The sequence below is a fragment of the Carcharhinus amblyrhynchos genome, chromosome 16 (assembly GCF_965287045.1).
Source record: "Carcharhinus amblyrhynchos chromosome 16, sCarAmb.v2.hapA, whole genome shotgun sequence".
In the NCBI taxonomy this organism is placed as follows: Eukaryota; Metazoa; Chordata; class Chondrichthyes; order Carcharhiniformes; family Carcharhinidae; genus Carcharhinus; species Carcharhinus amblyrhynchos.
Window position 1 is genome coordinate 67,422,183 of NC_137339.1, and position 19,108 is coordinate 67,441,290.

The 19,108-nt window shown below is 42.5% G+C and overlaps 1 protein-coding gene across 2 annotated transcripts in view; it reads right to left on the minus strand.

Moving 5' to 3' along the window:
* Nucleotides 1–19,108, minus strand: part of LOC145354056 (cell adhesion molecule CEACAM5-like) — an 80,511-nt gene that overhangs the window by 22,143 nt on the left and 39,260 nt on the right. For both annotated transcript variants that reach the window (XM_080205183.1, XM_080205184.1), the window contains exons 5-7: nucleotides 8,009–8,284; nucleotides 7,656–7,913; nucleotides 39–162 (exon numbers count right to left, since the gene is read on the minus strand). In XM_080205183.1, the coding sequence (XP_080061309.1) occupies nucleotides 39–162; nucleotides 7,656–7,913; nucleotides 8,009–8,284 (658 nt within the window). The remainder of the gene's footprint in view (nucleotides 1–38; nucleotides 163–7,655; nucleotides 7,914–8,008; nucleotides 8,285–19,108) is intronic.

A 19,108-nucleotide genomic window follows, 5' to 3' on the forward strand; every position in this document is an offset into this window, starting at 1 on the left:
ATAAAGATATTTATAAAATTTGTATACAATCAGTTTACCTGCAAGTTTTCTTCTTGATCATCCATGTGGTTATCCCAATGGTTCCAGCAAGAACAATAAGAATTACAATCACGATGCCTATTATGGCTCCAACAGACAACATCTTTGTATTATTAGGTATTGCTGAAAAAAAAGAACACAATTATCAAATATTAGAATAATATAAAATAAGGGCCAAGATTCACCAGTCCCACTAGCCTCTGGTAGGAATCCTGCAACTCATTGAATCAGGCTTCAGGGCTAAAATAGCATTCCCGCCAGGTGGGAACCCAATGAACAAACAAAACTGCTCTTTGCAATACCATTAGCAGGCTCAAAGCCTGATTCTCCAGCCTCCTGCGATGCACCTGCCTCCCCTGCCTGAAGTCACATGGGCGTGATTTGTTACAGGTCCTGAAAATTGGGGACCTGGCATCATGGACTCTTAAGGGGAACAAAGAGCCCCTCTGAACTTTATTCCAGGGTATAGAGAAGTGTTGTACTAATCACTAGAGGGAGGGAGTGGTTGGGGGTGTAGTTAAGCTGGTGGGGAGGGGGTGACCCAGGGGTCACCTCCTTTGGATGTTCTCCCCCCCACCACCCGATCTCACCCCCAGACAGGGGTGCCTTGGTTTAATGTCTTCATGGTGCGGTTAAACAGGAGCAATGCATTCAATCCAATATGTTTTTTACAACAACTGAATCACAATTTGAGCTTGCCCTTGGTTCATTTCACGAGCCACCACTGTTAGCACTCCTCTCTGACCTCCATTCCTTTACAGAATATGTCAGATTCATTAGGGCTCTCTTCCTTTCAGGTTCCACTGAGCCCAAGCTTCTAGCACACCTCTTTGATCTCCCTTCATTAATATTCCATAATAGATGAGGGAGGAGCATAGCTGAGGTTACTAGACACAAAGATCAGTTGCACCAGTAGTAGCTGAAAGTTGTGTTAGATCAAAGACTCTATTCTTGACACAATCAGTCATTGCACCAAAACAGTTATGCACTCATAGTCTGCTCCTCAGCTGATCATGCTGTTCTCATTCTTTTTCCACTGGATAACATTTATAATCTTCGACCCTTCCCACAGATCCCAGCAGGTATTTGAACAGACTCTCATTTTAAACACTGGCTATATCATTCTATATTGCAAAGCTTTTAACAAAGGCACACATCTCTGAGGTACAATAATCTTTAGTCTGTGGCACCAGTTCAGCATCTTCATGAGGAACTGCATAACGTCTGCACCACATAAACAGCTGCCACAGCTCAGACAAGAAAGCTCAGGGTTCCCTCATTGAGGACCTCCCGCATTGGATTTCCAGAGAAACACAGTAAGAAGTCTCACAACACCAGATTAAAGTCCAATGGGTTTATTTGGTAGCAAAAGTCATGAGCTTTCGGAGCAATGCTCCTTCGTCAGGTAAGTGGGAGTTCTGTTCACAAACACGGTATATAAAGACAAACTCAATTTACAAAATAATGGTTGGATTGCAAGTTTTTATGTAATCAAGTCTTAAAGGAACAGACAATGAGTGGAGAGAGGTTTAAGCACATGTTAAAGAGATGTGCATTGTCTCCAGACAGGACAGTTTGTGAGATTTTGCAAGCCGAGACAAATTGTGGGGGTTACAGATAGTGTGACATGAACCCAAGATCCCGCCAGAAGCCATCCTCACGTGTGTGGAACTTGGCTATCAGTTTCTGCTTAGCAACTCTGCGCTGTCACATGTCGTGAAGGCCGCGTTGGAGAACCCGAAGATCAGTGGCCGAATGCCCGTGACCACTGAAGTGTTCCCCAACAGGAAGAGAATATTTTTGCCTGGTGATTGTCGAGCGGTGTTCATTCATCCGTTGTCGTAGCGTCTGCATGGTCTCTCCAGTGTACTGTGCAGAGAGGAGCCAATGCACATCTCTTTAACCTGTGCTTAAGCCTCTCTCCACTCACGTTGTCTATACCTTTAAGACTTGATTACCTGTAAAGACTGGCATTCCAACCATTATTTTGTAAATTGAGCTTGTGGCTTGAGTTCGTGAACAGAACTCCCACTCACCTGATGAAGGAGCAGTGCTCCGAAAGCTAGTGGCTTTTGCTACCAAATAAACCTGTTGGACTTTAACCTGGTGTTGTAAGACTTCTTACCCCAACGCTAGCATCTCCACATATTCCCAGAGAAACCCAGGAGACGAACGCAGAGCCCATCTAATGTTGCAACCACTAGCATCTCATAGACAGGATGGATTGTGAAGACTGAAAGCTTTTCAGACTAATGGGCAGCTGGCAATGGGTGGCTAGGGGATTTCACAGTACCTTCATTGCAGTATTAACTGGGACCTTAAACGTCATCCTGGTTAGAGTTAATTGTTAGTTTCTTCAACACACCCATCTCCTCACATTTAATCTTCAATCTTGACAACTAGGAATTATCTCGAATTGCATCGAACTTAACATCAGGAAACTAATAAATGACACTAATAAATAAACTAAACAAGTCACTGAAGGGGACACGGCCTTGGTGTCAACTCTATGTTCTGGAAGGATGAGGGATAGTAGGGTGGGGCAAATAGTGGCCTGCCATTTGATATGAAAAGTGCCAGCGCTTTTGTGGCTGCACAACTGTTTGGAGTGTGACAACTACCCAAGAGGAAGGTGACATGATCGTAACACCTGGCATCCTTCTTCACCTTTGAGAGTGCCTATACCTTTTCAAATTCCTCTGAGCTCCTGAGCCTACTATGAACTGTCCATCATCATCAACGAATAGGCTATGCCCCCATTGCTAAATCTAGGTATGGCTCAGGAGAAAAGGCATTCACAGGCAGGGCCGTGGGGCCATTGACAGGTGTCTTTTCACTTGAACAGGATTCACTCCATAACTGATGAAGAGAAGGGAGGGATATGCCAAACTGAATGCCATGATCAAATATGAAGGGCCACTGGGCTGTGACTGTGCCCATGCAAACTAGCTGGTTAGAGCAGAAGCTCTTCAAGTCTGTGCTAGACAGTGAGAATGGTGAGAGTTGGCCATCCTTCGTACATGATATCATGATGGCACTGGGGAGGATTTGAGGGGCAAATGATTGATGACCTTGCTGCAAGTCTCTTTCCTTTCCATCTCATTACAGACTGAAGATGAATTTCTTCAGTTTTATTCTTGCTGACTGCTGCTGAGGCAAATAAATAGAGAGAGAGCACCAGGGTCAACCCAGCACTACATTAAGTGACATGGGAAGATCAGGGGCTACCACAGAAGGTCAAATGCCGGCTGCCCATCAGGATGAGCAGGGTGTCAGAAGATCGTGATACTGTAGGCCACATGTCTACAAGCAGCACTGGTCTTATTACGAGTTCTTGGTCAAGATATGCTGCCAAAGACTGTGCCTTCACAGGGACATAGTGTGATACCTATGCCAGGCTCTCACACACCTGGCACCAAGAGCAGGACACCTGTTTGCAGTGTAGGTAAAAGTTATGGCTGTCATGAACTTCCTCGCTACCTACTCTTTCCATTCTCAGGTGAATTAAACATTCATTGTGCTGAAATCCATTAGCATTTGAAACTCAGCCAAGTATTTGTAATGGCTACAGCTGTCCAAAAAATTGAGTATTCTTTGAGAAGGAAAAAATAGAATATTTTCATATCAATTTCAAAGCAGAGCAATGGATAGGAAGAGGTGGCTAGGGTTTTTCGTGTCAAAAGTAAGATTTTTTAACCAGACTGAACTATTTAAATCACTGTAGAAAAGATGACAGCATAGGCTACTTGAATTTTGTAACCTTTTTCATTGCGTTATGATACTTTATCCATTGGAAAAGTACAATAATGTATATGAGCAATTACACAAAGCTAGTCAATAAGAGGGTCAAAACACCTTTAAAGTAGTTTCTTATGATAAATCACTGGGCTCATAGTGATTTAATAGTGAAATTTGATGGTGTCAAAATATTTTAAGTTCATTTATTAGTGCCATAAGTAGGCTTACATTAACACAGTAACTAAGTTATTCCCATGCCTGTTTAGGTACACTGAGGGAGAATTTAGCATGGCCAGTGCACCTAACCAGCATGTATTTTGCACTGTGGGAGGAAACCAGAGCACCTGGAGGAAATCCACACAGACACGGAGAGAACATTCAGATTCCACACAGGCAGTGACCCAAGCCAGGAATCAAATCCAGGTCCCTGATGCTGTGAGGCAGCAGTGCTAATCACTGTGCCATCATGCCACCAAAACACTAGTTTCTCAGAATATTTACAACTCTTCAGCAGGCTTTCCATTTTCTTCATTTTCTGAAACATGGCAAGCTTTTAATAAGCTTTGGACAGGCCAGTAGCTATGTAGTCCCAGCAGTACCCCCAGCAGTGGTGCACCCTACAAAGTCACGAGAGAGGAGCAGGCCAGAGTTGATTGGAAAGGGAGCCTAGCAGGGAAGACAGTGGAACAGTAATGGTAGAGGTTTTTGGGATTTTTCAGGAGACACAACAGAAATTCATTCCAAGGAGGAGGAATCATGCTAAGGAGGGGTCGAGACATCCAGGGCTGACGAGAGAAGTCAAGAACAGCATAAAAGCAAAAGAGAAAGCATATAAAGTGGCGAGGATTAGTGGGAAGCCTGAGGATTGGGAAGCCTTTAAAAGCGAGCAGAAGACAACTAAAGCAATCCGGGGTGGGAGGGGGGAGATGAAATATGAGGCTAAGCTAGCTGATAATACAAAAGAAGATAGGAAAAGTTTTTTTCCCCAGTATATAAAAGGTAAGAGAGGCAAAAATAGACATTGGACCACTGGAAAATGAGGCTGGAGAAGTAATAATGGGAAACAGAAATGGCAGAGGAACTGAATAGTTACTTTGCATCAGTCTTTACGGTGGAAGATACCAGTGGGATGCCAGAAGCTCCAGGAGAATCGGGGGCACAGGTGAGTTCAGTGGCCATCACTAAGAGGAAGGTTCTGGGGAAACTGAAAGTGGATAAATCACCTGGACCGGATGGACTACACCCCAAGGTTCTAAAAGAGATAGCTGATGAAATTGTGGAGGCATTAGTGGTGATCTTTCAGGAATCACTGGAGTTAGGGAGAGTACCAGAGAACTGGAAAGTAACTAATGTAACACTGCTGTTTAACAAAGGAAGGGGGCAGCAGATGGGAAATTATAGGCCAGTTAGCCTGACTTCAGTCATTGGCAAGATTTTAGAGTCCATTATTAAATATGAGATTGTGGAGTACTTGGAAGTGCATGGTAAAATAAGGACCGAGTCAGCACAGCTTCTTTGAGGGGGTAACAAGGAAGTTAGATAAAGGAGAACCAATGGACATGATTTGTTTAGATTTCCAAAAGGCCTTTGACAAAGTGCCGCATAGCAGACTTAAATTTAAGAGTCCGCAGTGTTAAGAGTAAGACCTGGCATGGCTAGAGGATTGGCTGACTGGCAGAAGGCAGAAAGTGGGGATAAAGGGGTCTTTTTCAGGATGGCAGCTGTTGACTAGTGGTGTGCCTCAGACGTCGGTGCTGTGACCACAACTTTGCACAATGTACATTAATGATTTGGAAGAAGGAACTGAAAGCACTGTTGCTAAGTTTGCAGATGGTACAAAGATATATAGAGGGACAGGTAGTATTGAGGAAGTGGGGGACTGCAGAAGGACTTGGACAGTTTAGGAGAGTGAGCAAAGAAGTGGCAGATGGAATACAATGTGGAAACGTGTGAGTTATGCACTTTGGAAGGAGGAATGGAGGCATGGACCGTTTTCTAAATGGGGAAATGCTTAGGAAATCAGAAACTCAAATGGACTTGGGAATCCTTGTTCAAGATTCTCTTAAGGTTAACATGCAGGTTCATTCAGCAGTTAGGAAGGAAAATGCAGTGTCAGCATTCATTTCGAGACCGCTAGAATACGTGAGCAGGGATGTACTTCTGAGGCTGTATATGTTTCTGGTCAGATTCCATTTGGAGTATTGTGAATAGTTTTGGGTCCCGTATCGAAGGAAGGATGGAAAGGGTCCAGAGGAGGTTCACAAGAATGATCCCTGGAATGAAGAGCTTGTCGTATGAGGAATAGTTGACGACTCTGGGTTTATACTCGGAGTTTAGAAGGATGAAGATCTTATTGAAACTTACAGGATATTGCAAGGCCCGGATAAAGTGGATGTGGAGAGGATGTTGCCACTAGTAGGAAAAACTAGAACCAGAGGGCACAACATCAGGCTAAAGAGATGATCCTTTAAAACAGAGATGAGGAGAAATTCCTTAAGCCAGAGAGTGGTGAATCTGGAACTCTTTGCCGCAGAAGGTTGTGGAGACCAATCATTGAGTGTCTTTAAGACAGAGATAGATAAGTTCTTGATTAATAAGGGCATCAGGGGTTATGGGGAAAAGGCAGGAGAATGGGGATGAGAAAAATATCAGCCATGATTGAATGGAGGAGCAGATTCGATGGGCCGAATGGCCTAATTTTGCTCCTATGTCTTATGGTCTGATAGGGCTCCAAACAATCGCACCATCCAAAGTGCTGGAGCTCAAACGTTCAAAAACCAGGTAAGTCAGGGTCTTACACCAGGGTCAGGATGGGAAGCTTGGAGGGAAGGACTCGTGACACCAAGACTAGGAGTGAAGAGAGCACCTGGGATGTTGGGGATTTGGAGATGGTGATCGGGGGGGAAGTGGGGGGAGCAATTGCAGACCTTGGGGGTGGGTACCCAACCTGTAAAGGGGGCCAGTGATGGAGGTGCTTCCATCTCACACTGCAACTCCCCCATCCCCTTCCAAGATCCAAGTAAGCTTATCAACCGGAATTTCTCTCATCAGTCTCAAAATTGAAGCCAGGTAGAAAGCAGACCTTAAGTGATCAATAACTGGCAGGTTGGAGGCAGATAATTAGGTGGCAGGAGACCACTAGGGAATTTTTTCAGGCTTTCTGCCTGCAGATTTGTCACCAGGAACTCATACAATTCTGCCTGTTAGGTTTCCAGAATTAGCAGATTTTACTTAAATGCCTGGAATTGACTATAAAATTAACATAATTGCCATGTATTTCCAGAACCTTTTCTTCAATCACAAAGACTTTTGTGGACTTCCTGGAATAATTATTTTTGTTTTGAAGAATGAGGATCAAGTTAAAGCACTTTGGGCCTACAAAAATTCAGAAAATAGTCCACAAGCATGAACTAAAGTACAACTTCTCATAAATTACCTAGGTTCTGAGGTAATAGGACAGAAATTGTAATCGAGCAGGTTTTGACTTGACTGATGGCCAATGTTACCTAATCTTGAAAGCAAGTGACCAACATTTTTTTCAGCTTTACCTGTTCTTCACTTGATTGGGAAAATTAAAATGTCTATAAAATTAATTTGCTTGTGTGTATTACCAACATATTGTTTTTAATTGCAAACACTTTAATGCATCCCTTGGAATAATTAAGTTTGTGGTTTATCAGAATGAGGATGAAGTTGAAGAGCCCCTTGGACCCGTAAAAATCAGAAGATGGTCAACATGCAAGAATTATAAAAATCTTAATGGCAATTAGTTTGTTACTAAGTTGGAAATGGATAGAAATGGATTCATAAAATGAAGCACATCAGGGTGACAATTTTGTTAGGTTCTTGGTGAGTTATACAGTGACACATTTACTTACCTTGTACAGTTACCTGTATGGTGGTGTTTCTGCTTTTCTCGGTTATGTTGTTAGCAACCCGACAAGTGTAATTCCCACCAGGAATCGAGTTTATTGATTCAATGTTATAAGTTTGTCCTCTCTTTAACAGCCCACTCCCATTGTACCATTCATATGTAGCAGGTGGCACTGAGAGGGCAGCACAATTTAATGTAAGAGTTTTCCCCAGTTCTACCTGAATTGGCCCTGGGGGAGTAATTGTGACTTGGTCTGGACCATCTACAAAGGAATCAAGAAAATAGGTGTTTTTTTATAACTAGAATAATTATTAATATTAAATCCAAATTAATGTTTTGACCTCCCTATGTACTTACAATTAATTTGCAGGTTGGTAGATCCAAAATCGCTGCTAAAATCATTGCTTGCATTACATCCATATGTCCCCGAATTGTTTCTGGTCACACTGATTATAGTCAGTGTAACGTTGTCCAGAGATGTTATTACTCTGTCATCCTCCTTGATAACTTGCTTATCCTTATACCATATCCGTGATTGTATAAAACCCGAGGCATTACAAGTTAATAAAATGGTATCAATGTTTTCTACTGGGCTTGAATCGTTGGATGATACAGTGACATTAGAAATTGGTTCTGTAAATAAAATTGAAAATGAAACTGGGTTACTTAACTTTCTATATCTAATTCAGTGGCCGTTTGAGTAGTAAACTTGCCATCTTAAATTCATGACCTTCTTTAACGGTTTTTATATTTACATCAGATCGAAATCAGACAATCAACGTAACAGGCAAGATGTAGTTATCCATAAAATTGGCAATTATGTGTGATGATGATGATTTGAAATTTGCATTTTCAAATAAAGGATTATAAATGGACAGCACTGTGGCACAGTGATTAGCTTGGGTGACTGAAGTTTGCATGTTCTCCCCATGTCTGTGTGGGTTTCCTCCGGGTGCTCCAGTTTCCTCCCACAGTCCAGAGATGTATATGATAGGTGGATTAGCCATGCTAAATTGCCCATTAGTGTCCAAAGATGTGTAGTTTACGTGGATTGGTGGGGTAAATGTGTGGGGTTATGGGGGATAGAGTGGAGTTTGAGCCTAATTAAGATGCTCTTTCAGAGAAAAGGTGCAGACTCAATAGGCGAATGGCCTTCTTCCGCACAGTGTGGATTCTATAAATAATACTTGCAAAATATTAATAAATTTGTGTTTGAAGAACACAGAAAAACATGGCTTATTGAAGAGTAATAAGAGTTCTATGAAAGGCTAACAAAATCATTGCTTTTCACCTTTGTTTAAATGTTGATTTGAGTTTAGTGAGTCTTGTGTGTTATGTGATGGTGATAGTCAAGGCTCATTCCTCAATTCAAATTAATTATTTCATTGGTATCAACAATATCATTGGCGATGTTTGATTTTTGACTCAATGTATTGTATTTTTATTGATCACTTTTATATGCTGATCATTAAAAGTACAAATCACGAAATAGAGAAAAATATACCATTCATTCTTAATAAAGATACTAACTGAGAATTTCTAATTGGGAAAGATCCACTGAATTGATGTAACATTCTGGAAGTTCGAGCCGTGAGAAAGGACTAAAATGATGTGGGCAGGTAATAAAAAAGCAGCTGGAGTATGACTCCAGAATTCTCGCCCCCAATTCCTGAACTGACTTATTTCACCATAGCTGGAAAGGGGGTGGCTCAGAAGCCAAAATACTGCTGTCTGGACTCCTGTAAAGACAGTAGGACTAGGGGCACAGCCTCAAGATAAAGGGGGGGCGGTTTAGAACGGAGTTGAGGAGGAACTTCTTCACTCAAAGGGTGGTGAATATCTGGAATTCTCTGCCCGTCGAAGTGGTGGAGGCTGCCTCGCTAAATATTTTTAAGAAGCGGGTTGATGGGTTTTTGATAAGAGAGGGGATTAAGGGTTATGGGGAGAGGGCGGGAAAGTGGAACTGAGCCACGACAGATCAGCCATGATCTTATTGAATGGAGGGGCAGGCTCGAAGGGCCAGATGGCCTACTCCTGCTCCTATTTCTTATGTTCTTATGTTCTTATTTGGTGGTTGTAAAAATACAAAAGGTAAGTCAAAATAATGTTGCTAATTTAACAGGTCATCATGATATGTTCCAGCAGGAATTATGTCTATATTTATTAAAATGAGTGATGATAATGCTGTGATTGGAAAAGATAAGTGAGCATTAAATAAGTTGGATGTTGTTTCGAACAACTGGCAAGTTGTCAAGGGAAAACAGCAGCATAGAAATGGAAATATCTTCCAATTCATTAGAATTAATTATCCACTGGATAAATATTCTGCACTGTGCAATACAGAAAGGCTTGACCAAAGTGAGATTCAGAGTTTTTTATTTAAACTTCCCTATCACTTTCTTCATTCTTTAAATTTCAGCTCAGTCAACTGTTTGAATACTTGAAGGCTTTGACCAGATGTGTGAGCATTCAGTCATTCTTTGACATTCAGCTCAGCTTTGTGTTTGGCCAGTTGAAAACTTTGACTTTTGCCTGATCTCAAAAACATTAATACAGTTTTCAACAAAGAGTTTGTTTTGACGGTTCCCCTGGGAAGCCGGTGACTTAGCTGACTTCCACAATGCTAATGAATTCTGAACTGTACAGTTTGTTATTACACTGGCCGGGATTCTCCGACCTTACCCGCGGATGAGATTCTCTGGTCCTGCTGCTGTGAATGGAAATTTGTCTGAGCATCAAATTCTCTGTTCTCACTGGCAGCAGTGGCAGGGTGTATAATATTGGAGAATTCAGGCCACTGTCTTTGGAAAATATTATTTGCCTGTTCTAACATATTTGAGTTTTTGAACATCTTCCAGATGTTATTATGAGTCCGAATTCTGATTACGTAGAAAATATTGAGGGATGATTGGAGACAAAAAGGGGATTTATAGTATCATATCTGGGAATATGGTGGGTTTGTTTATAGTGGTGGTGTAGTGGGAGTATAAAGGAGAGGTGGTGGAGGAAGAGATTGAGAGAGGTTTTACACTGATTTGCATGTTTAATATTATTTGGAGGTGATGTTGTTGGCAGTGATGCACTGAGCTGAATGAAGGTGGGCCTTTCAACTTGTCCACTTTTTCATCAGCCTGCTTCCACCTTTGCCTCAAACATGTTGCCTGATTCCCTATTTTACCTTAAAAATAGAAATCCAATGTTTCTGTTTTTTATAAAGATATTAACCCATTAAATATAAACATGCTAAGGCCAATTTTGACCACATTATTTCCTTTATATCAAAATAATAATTGCGTGATTATAATATTTGATTTGAATGTTAAAGTTAAGACACGAATTGATTTGGTGATATTACAACTGGAAAGCTTAATATGTTATTATGAAATTCCTCTGTAGGTTACTCCAACATCAAAAGAAAATAACACACATCCTAACATCATAGATAATAATATCACAAGGCACCTTAAGCCAACATTTCCAACTTTAAACCTAAATTTAAGGTTAATATGTATTTTATATATGTATCTTTAAGCTGGAAGCATTTTATTGTTAGTATTTAAATATTTGGCAACAACTTGCATTGGTTTGTCTTTGTCTGCTGTATGTGTCTGCGCCTCTGACCAAATCCAAGTGATCTAGGAACTTAGTATCGCTAAAATGGAACAATTTCTCCACAAACTAAAAATGCTATCAGTCCGTGGGATCATTGCTACCAGAATTGAGTTCCAACACCAAATTGATTTTATCTGTCAGAAAGGGCAGACCTCTGATTTGCCTGTCCTCTTATTATTTGAGCATGGATGGGATTTAATTTGCTCAACATTTCAGATCCTGTAATCTTTCAAACAAAACAGCAGTTCAAGCAAAGAATATCTTTTAAGAAGGTATATTCATCTCTACAAAACAATCCTTGGGATAAATATCCTATTAACAATTAACAAAAATCAGTTTTAATACTTGGCCACTCAAACATCAGCTAAGGCCATTTCAATGATTTTAAATTAAAATGACACCCCATCTCTAGGCTTACAAGTTAAGTTCAAGGCTGTGAAATTTTAAGAGAAGTTTGGACAAAAAACAAGAAATCACAAAACTTTGGGTGGAATTTTCTATTGTGTTGGAGATGTCTCACTTTGGGTGAGTTAAGCAGAAAGTAGTTCTCCGGCAGTGTACTGAGAAATCTTGCCATATTTTTAGACACCTAGGGGCAACTTTACCAAAAAAGATTCCAAGTGCTGAACAAGCATGGGAACCAGAGTGAGCTCCCAGTGCAATTGTAGAGCTTAGAAAAGAAATCAGGCAAAGTGCAATTCCCACCAGTCGGGCAAGTGGGTGGAGCCTATTCATGCCAGGAAGCTGGCTGCTGAGCTGTAGGGGCACCATTGTGCGGGCACTCCGATCTCCCAGTGCATCGTGTACATTGTATGCACAGGGCACTGGGAAATCTCACACTCCATTCCCTTAAGTGATCACTATCCTCAATTCCTCCCGACAGATCACTACCCCAGCCGATTTCCGATGCAGAGTACCGCTTCCCCTGGATTCCCATCGTGGGCTCACCCCATTCAGGCCCCACCCCCCCTTGGCCCTACCCATTGGGCACTGTCAGGGTGCCAGACTAGCACTGAGACAGGCACTACCCAAGGGGCCCTCACTGGCACTGGCCTCCAACCACCTGGGGGGCTTTAATGGCCTCCAGTCCCATCGGTGAGTTCGTTATGTCAGATTCCCATTGGTGGGATAATATGTGATCCTTGTTGGTGGGACCTCCATTGGCGAGGCCGTTAAGATTAGTGAACCCAGACAATTGCGTCTGGGACTCAGCAATTATATTTAATAATTTTTTGAATATTGAAATCAGTCTTGCGTCTGCTGATTTCACCGATAGAACAAGGCCGGTAACATTGTGAGAGGCAAGGAAACCAGCCATGAGCCCAATTTTTCATCTCTCGCCTGATCTTACTGGCTCCGCACATCAATTGGTCGGCATGATAAGCTGGTGAGATCACCCCCCAAAGGAAAAAAAAATGCATGAGTTTCATGCCAATGGCATGTTGTCACTGATGTGTCTGTCCCCTATTACTTGAGCTCTTTCATCAGGAGAGGCTCAATTTAAATGCCTCCCAGCATTGCCCAGCACTTGTTCCAAGACCAGTTAGAGAGGTAGCACTGACCAGAATACTAAATGAGGTGAAGCTGAGGTGGATCTCCTCTACCCTCAGGCGGACAGAAAACCAATGATCAAGGTCACTTACCTAGCACGGGAGGCAGTGGCAGCATTGTTAAAAACAAGTTCACTGAATAAGGTAGTGGGAATCCAGTGCAGAAAATGGATGAATGACTCTCTTCCAATTCACTCTTCCAATTTCCAAGTCACTCTTCCAATTTCTCAACACCACCCACTCACACACTCATCCACTGGGAGTTCACCCACTGCCAGCTCACTGGGCCCCAACACTTGCACCCTCCTATTCCTCCGTATCTCACAGCTTTTCTCCACCACATCCCAGCTCCCACTCACCAACCACATGCCAAGAATCTTTGACCCTGCACGCATCCCGTTTACGCTCTTCCCATCTGTCTCGTTGCAAGATGAGCTAGCTCACTGGAGAAAGGAGCGAGTATGGGTTCGTTGAGTTATGCCCAAGCTGAAGATCCTCACTCCATTTGAGGAGAAAGCCTGAGAAACTGCCAGGGAAGAACAGGACTATTCCTATGCTGAAGTTGAGGTTGGCATTTCAGGAAAAACGATCCACTTTATCTGTCCCATCAGCTACACGTGAGTTCTGTCTTTTCTATTTAGGAGCGGCATGATAGCAGAGTGGTTAGCACTGTTACCTCACAGTGCCAGAGACTCTGATTCAATTCTGGCCTTGGGTGACTGTGTGGAGTTTGCACATTCTCCCTGTGTTTGCGTGGGTTTCCCATCACTAGCTCTGGTTTCCTCCCGCAGTCCAAAGATGTGTGGGCTAGTTTGATTGATATGGAGATGCCGGTGTTGGACTGGGTAAACAGCGAGAAGTCTCACAACACCAGGTTAAAGTCCAACAGGTTTATTTGTAGTAGAAACCACTGGCTTTCAGAAAGCTGCCCCTTCATCAGGTCAGTGGGGCTCCCACTCACCTGATGAAGGGGCAGTGCTCTGAAAGCTAGTGGCTTGTGCTACCAAATAAATCTGTTAGTTTGACTGGCCATGCTAAATTGTCCCTTTGTGTCAGGAAGATTAACAGGGTAAATGTATGGAGTTACAGGGGATAAGGTGATTGGGTGGGATTGTTGTCAGTGCAGGCTCAATGTACTGAATGATCTCCTTCTGCACTGTAGGGATTCTATGACTCTACTCTAAATCTATCCTTGTGCCCTGCCATGCACTTGCAGGTAAACTGGTTGAGCAGCCAAGCCCATCCTGCAACAGGACACTGGAGAACACCAAGGACAACAGCTCCAAAGTCGTGTTTTCGAATATTTGCATAAAAGAGTCATCACAACTGTCACCTGCACCTTCTACTAGCACAACCAGCGGCAGACTCCTGAGTCACTCACTGGTGAGTATCTCACTTCTGATGATCCACAGCAGGCGGAAACAAGGATGTTCCAAGAATCCAGCATCGGAGGACTGCTGAAGACCAGGACATTGCTGAGCCTCAGTCAGGTGACATGCCCCTGGACTCGATCATCCTTCAGCTGCCAGAGCTACAAAAGCAGAGTACTCTCCTCAGGTATCAAGGCCGACTGGCAGAGCCTTATGTCTGAGGGGGTGATGCTGGCACTCCAAGCCAACCAGATCAACACTGAGAGTGGTGTCCATAGTGGAGATCTTGGTACAAAGCATTATGTCCACTCCAGGTTCAGACCATGAACATCTTGGTTCAGGGCATCAACTCCATGGTTTAGGGCATCAACTGCATGTGCACGCAATGATCCACAAGTGTCAATGCCAAAGAATGGCAAGGTTTCTAAACCTCACACTAGCTGCCCCTCAATCCCATGATGGAATCTGGGGACAAAAGCAGAAAAATGCTGCAAAGTCTCAGTAGGTCTGTGGAGAGAGTAGAGCCAATAGTTCAAACCTAGATGACCCTTCGTCAGAGGGATCCAGGGCCCTTGTGCACCCATGGGAAGGAGGCTAACTGGTGCATAGCCTAGGCCTTCCACACAGGAGACCCTGGGGGTTTCCAGCATATCTGACTCCCCTCTTCCTATGACCCATACAGCTCCGACCCCACATACTAACAAGTGTGGCACCATTATACCTGTGCTCTCTGAAAGCAGGCTGGGCTCCTTAAGGTTTCAGCCCTGCAGAGGACACCCAAGGTCATGTCAGGCAACAGGCTTAGCAGACAACAGGCTGTGGACCTGGGGAAGCACCAATATGTTGCGATAGGATTAGGAAGGTAAAGAAATCATAGCATCACAGTGTGGGTACGAGTTCTGTTCCGCACTTTTACATTTTGAACACTTACTTTAACATGTGACCATCTGTTTAATGCATTAAAAATCACTTGTTGCACTTCATGCACCCCCATTCTCAGCTGATTGCTGTATGCCCTGCCATTTGTCACATAAAGACAAGCTGCCTACTAATAGCACCGCCTCCATCTCGTCTCTGAATCTGACTGTTCTTGTTTGCTCTACCCTCAGTGAAGGGCAGCAATGATGCTAATGAGGAATTCCACCCCTGGCTCCTCACCCCAACCTGTTGGTGAAGACATCATCTGGGGAAGTCTGATCTCACCCAAGTGTCCCAGTGGCTGTACCATTGTGAGGGCCATTCCTCAGGCACCAGTGACTCTGACCCGCACTGGCACTCCCTAACTAAGGAGGTGCTTGCATTAGCAGAGACGGAGCTATTCCCATATCATCGCCCTGAGATTAGTCAGGTCCGTGAGAGTTCATAAGCTGCCTTAGCCAGGCAGTAGTCAGAGATTTACAGAAGATCCTTGAGGAGCATTGCTTTGACCTCACTGTAAGTCATCACACCCTCCTGCATATATGGACGATGGGCAACCACATCCTTCCCATGACAGGAGCAATATCAGGGCTTATCATGCTGCCACCACATGGTGAGGAAGGGCCACTCTGCATAATGTGATCTTGGTGCCCAGCCTAGTCCTGATCATCATTGAAGTGAGAAGCTATCATGAAGTCCTGGGCTTGTGCAAAGCCAGCTATGCGGGGTAACCTAGCTCTAGTGTTTTGAGTAGCCGGTCAAAATTAATGTAGTTACTCACTCTTGTGGAGAGTGCATTGGTGACCTTCGTATAGCGGCTTGGGAGATGCCACAAAGATCATCAGTGGAGCCTTGAGATGAGCCACTTGAATAGAGATTTAGGGCAACAGGCAGTGGATGGCCTCTGAGACCATGTTGCGCCAACTTATACAGAACCTGGCAAAGGTGAGTGACAGTGTCCCTGGTCATCCAGAGTCTCCTCCTGCACTCCAGGTACATCATCCACCATCAGTCGACTCTGGCCCCGTAACGTCATCTCTGAGTGACAAATCTCTGTGGTGGCAGTCGAGCAGGACCTGCCACTCCTTCCTCCGACTATTGGAGATTCTGGATGTTTTGTTTCAAAGGGAGAAGTATTCTCTACTCATCTAACAAAATAAGTAAACAAATTAAAATTTTGAGAGATCAATCATTGACGGTGGCTGATGATACAATTTGTATTCCAGAAAGTTTTATGAAGGCAAAATATTAGTAAGGGTTATCAATGGAAGCAATGAATCAGTTTCTTTGTTCAAATTAGGTTAAGCAGAATTTTGTAAATTGAATTATTCCTAAATTATCTATTGGATGAATAGATTTCATTCTAGGTAATGATTTGGCTTGTGGAGATGATGTGATGTGATGACAACTATATTGCAACAGGCAGTTGAACATGGTGGTCTTAATGAACTTTTGGAAACTACTGTGGACAAAAATGAGGCATTCATATAGATAACAAGCAATTGATGGAGAACCTGAATAATACAGAAAATCAACTCTTATATGGAAGAATAATTTGTGAATGAAAAAAGAGAATTGATGAGAACAATTGAAAACCAGTCAAAGCAAGTGAAACAGTTGACTGGGGGTTTGAATTGTCTGAAGGATAAACTTGAAAAAGCAAAATTAGCAAAGGTTGGTCTTTAGTTAAAACTTGGTGAAGTTCCAGCATCAGAAGTATTTATGAAGTATTGTGGAAAATGCTGTGAAAAAGAAAATAAAGTTCTGGTTTATCAGAACAATTGGTTGAATGCGGAATTAAAAAGCTAATGAACTGTTAGAACTTAATTGGGAAAAGAGCAATGAGATTTTTGAATTTCAAAGCAAATGGAGTAATGAAGATGTTGGAATGTCACAATTCTGAAGTTGTTCCTGAAGTTTTCTGAAAACCTCTGACCTCGTCTGCGGCTCAGCTTCTCTGTGCTTCTGCCGTAAATAAAGTTTGGGTTAGTGCCAAATTCTCCATTCCCATTGGCAATGGGTGGCCATGCACGAGATCAGAGGATTCTGCCCATTATTAAGCAATGATCCAATTGAGGAAAGAACTGATCCAAGTAACATTACTGATGTCTCAGTCGGTAATGCAGAATAATAAAACAACTGAAGTACCTGCAAAATTGTAACACGTGAATTGGCAACCAGATGTACTGAAAGTGCAAAGTGATTTTTCTGAGTCAATGAACTGGGACACTGATTTGTCAGCAAGTCTACGCCAGATGTACCATTTGGAAAAAAAAATTTGGAAAAAAGGACAGCTTGCAAAAGTCTTTTGAGAACTAAACTGAAATAACATAGAAATTGTGCAAAAGTTTGAAGGGTTAGAATGAACTACAAAACATCAGGGAGAGGAAATGATTAACATGGCTCAAACAGAACTTATTGGAAAAGGGACACAAAAACAAAATGCTGGAAAATCTCAGCAGGCCTGACAGCACCTGTGGGGAGATGGTAGAGCCAACGTTGAGTTTAGATGACCCTGCGTCGACATATCCAAACGGCATAATACTCTGATTATACTGCACCTGGAGTTGTGTGTGCAGGTTTAGTAAATTGAGATGCAGGGAATAAATTCAAGTGGTGGATGCAGAACAACAAGAGCCCACAACTGCTTGTGACAGAGATGAGGGCAATGATAGGGGAGGCTGACTTTAAACACAATGATGAGATTTGCAAAGTAAGTCCGAAAAAGGATTCAGTGAGATCTAGTTTTACACAGGGAAAAATAATTTTTTGCAAAAGGTAAATCCAAAAAAAATTTCAAAATAAATTAAGATTAGGAATAAAAGGACAGTTGTATGCCTTAATGCATGGAATGAACACCCAAATAAAGGAGCAGACGATAAATGTCTCATCCTATTTAAGAAACAATTAGGTGCTCCAAAAGAAAATTTAAGGTATTTTCTGGATCACGACTTTATACATCAAGAAATACTTTGAGAGGAAGCAAATTATATGCCTCGGGTACATAACCTTAGTTAGGCTGCACTTGGAATATAGTGTACAATTCTTGTCACCACACGATGTGGAAGCATTGGAGTGGGTCCAGAAAAGACTTACCAGGATGTTGCCTGGTATGGAGGGCATTAGCTATGAGGAGAGTTCGGAGAAACGTGGTTTGTTCTCACTGGAACGATGGAGGTTAAGGGTCGACCTGATAGAAGTTTACAAGATTATGAGAGGCATGATCATGGTGGACAGTCAGAAGCTTTTTCCCAGGGTGGAAGAGTCAATTATTAGGGGGCACAGATTTAAGATGTGATGAGCAAAGTTTAAAGGAGATATATGAGGCAGATTTTTTTTTTTACACAAAGGGTGGTGGGAGCCTGGAACTCGTTGCTGGGGGAGACAGTGGAAGCGGATACGGTAGTCACTTTTAAGGGGCGTCTTGACAAATACATGAATCGGATGGGAATAGAAGGATATGGTCCCCAGAAGAGTAGGCAGTTTTAGTTAAGTCGGGCAACATGGTTGGTCCAGGCTTGGAGGGCCGAAGGGCCTGTTCCTGTGCTGTAATTTTCTTTGTTCTATAACAAGTTAGATTGTTTTGTTTATGATACGTAAATGAAGTGTAACTTGATTCATAATTTAATCTATCAATCTAAATTTAAATTTATTTCATTTCAAAGTATCCAAGGTATAAATATTCATTACTGGCTTTGACATATGAAAGTAAGAGACATGAGTTGGCTGAGTTAGATTGGGGAACTTCATAAATGACATGACAATGGATGCGTAATGGCTAATATTTAAAGGAACAAATGTATTCCCTGCAACAATTATACATTCTTTTCCAGCACAAAAACACAATAATAAATGTGGCTCAACCATACCCAACAAAAGAAATTGAGGATAGTACTAGATCCAAAGAGGAGTCATATAAAGTTGCTACAAAACATTGCAAACCTGAGGATTGGGAGCATTTCAGAATTCACCAAAGGAGGACAAGAGATTGATTAAGAGGGAAAAAT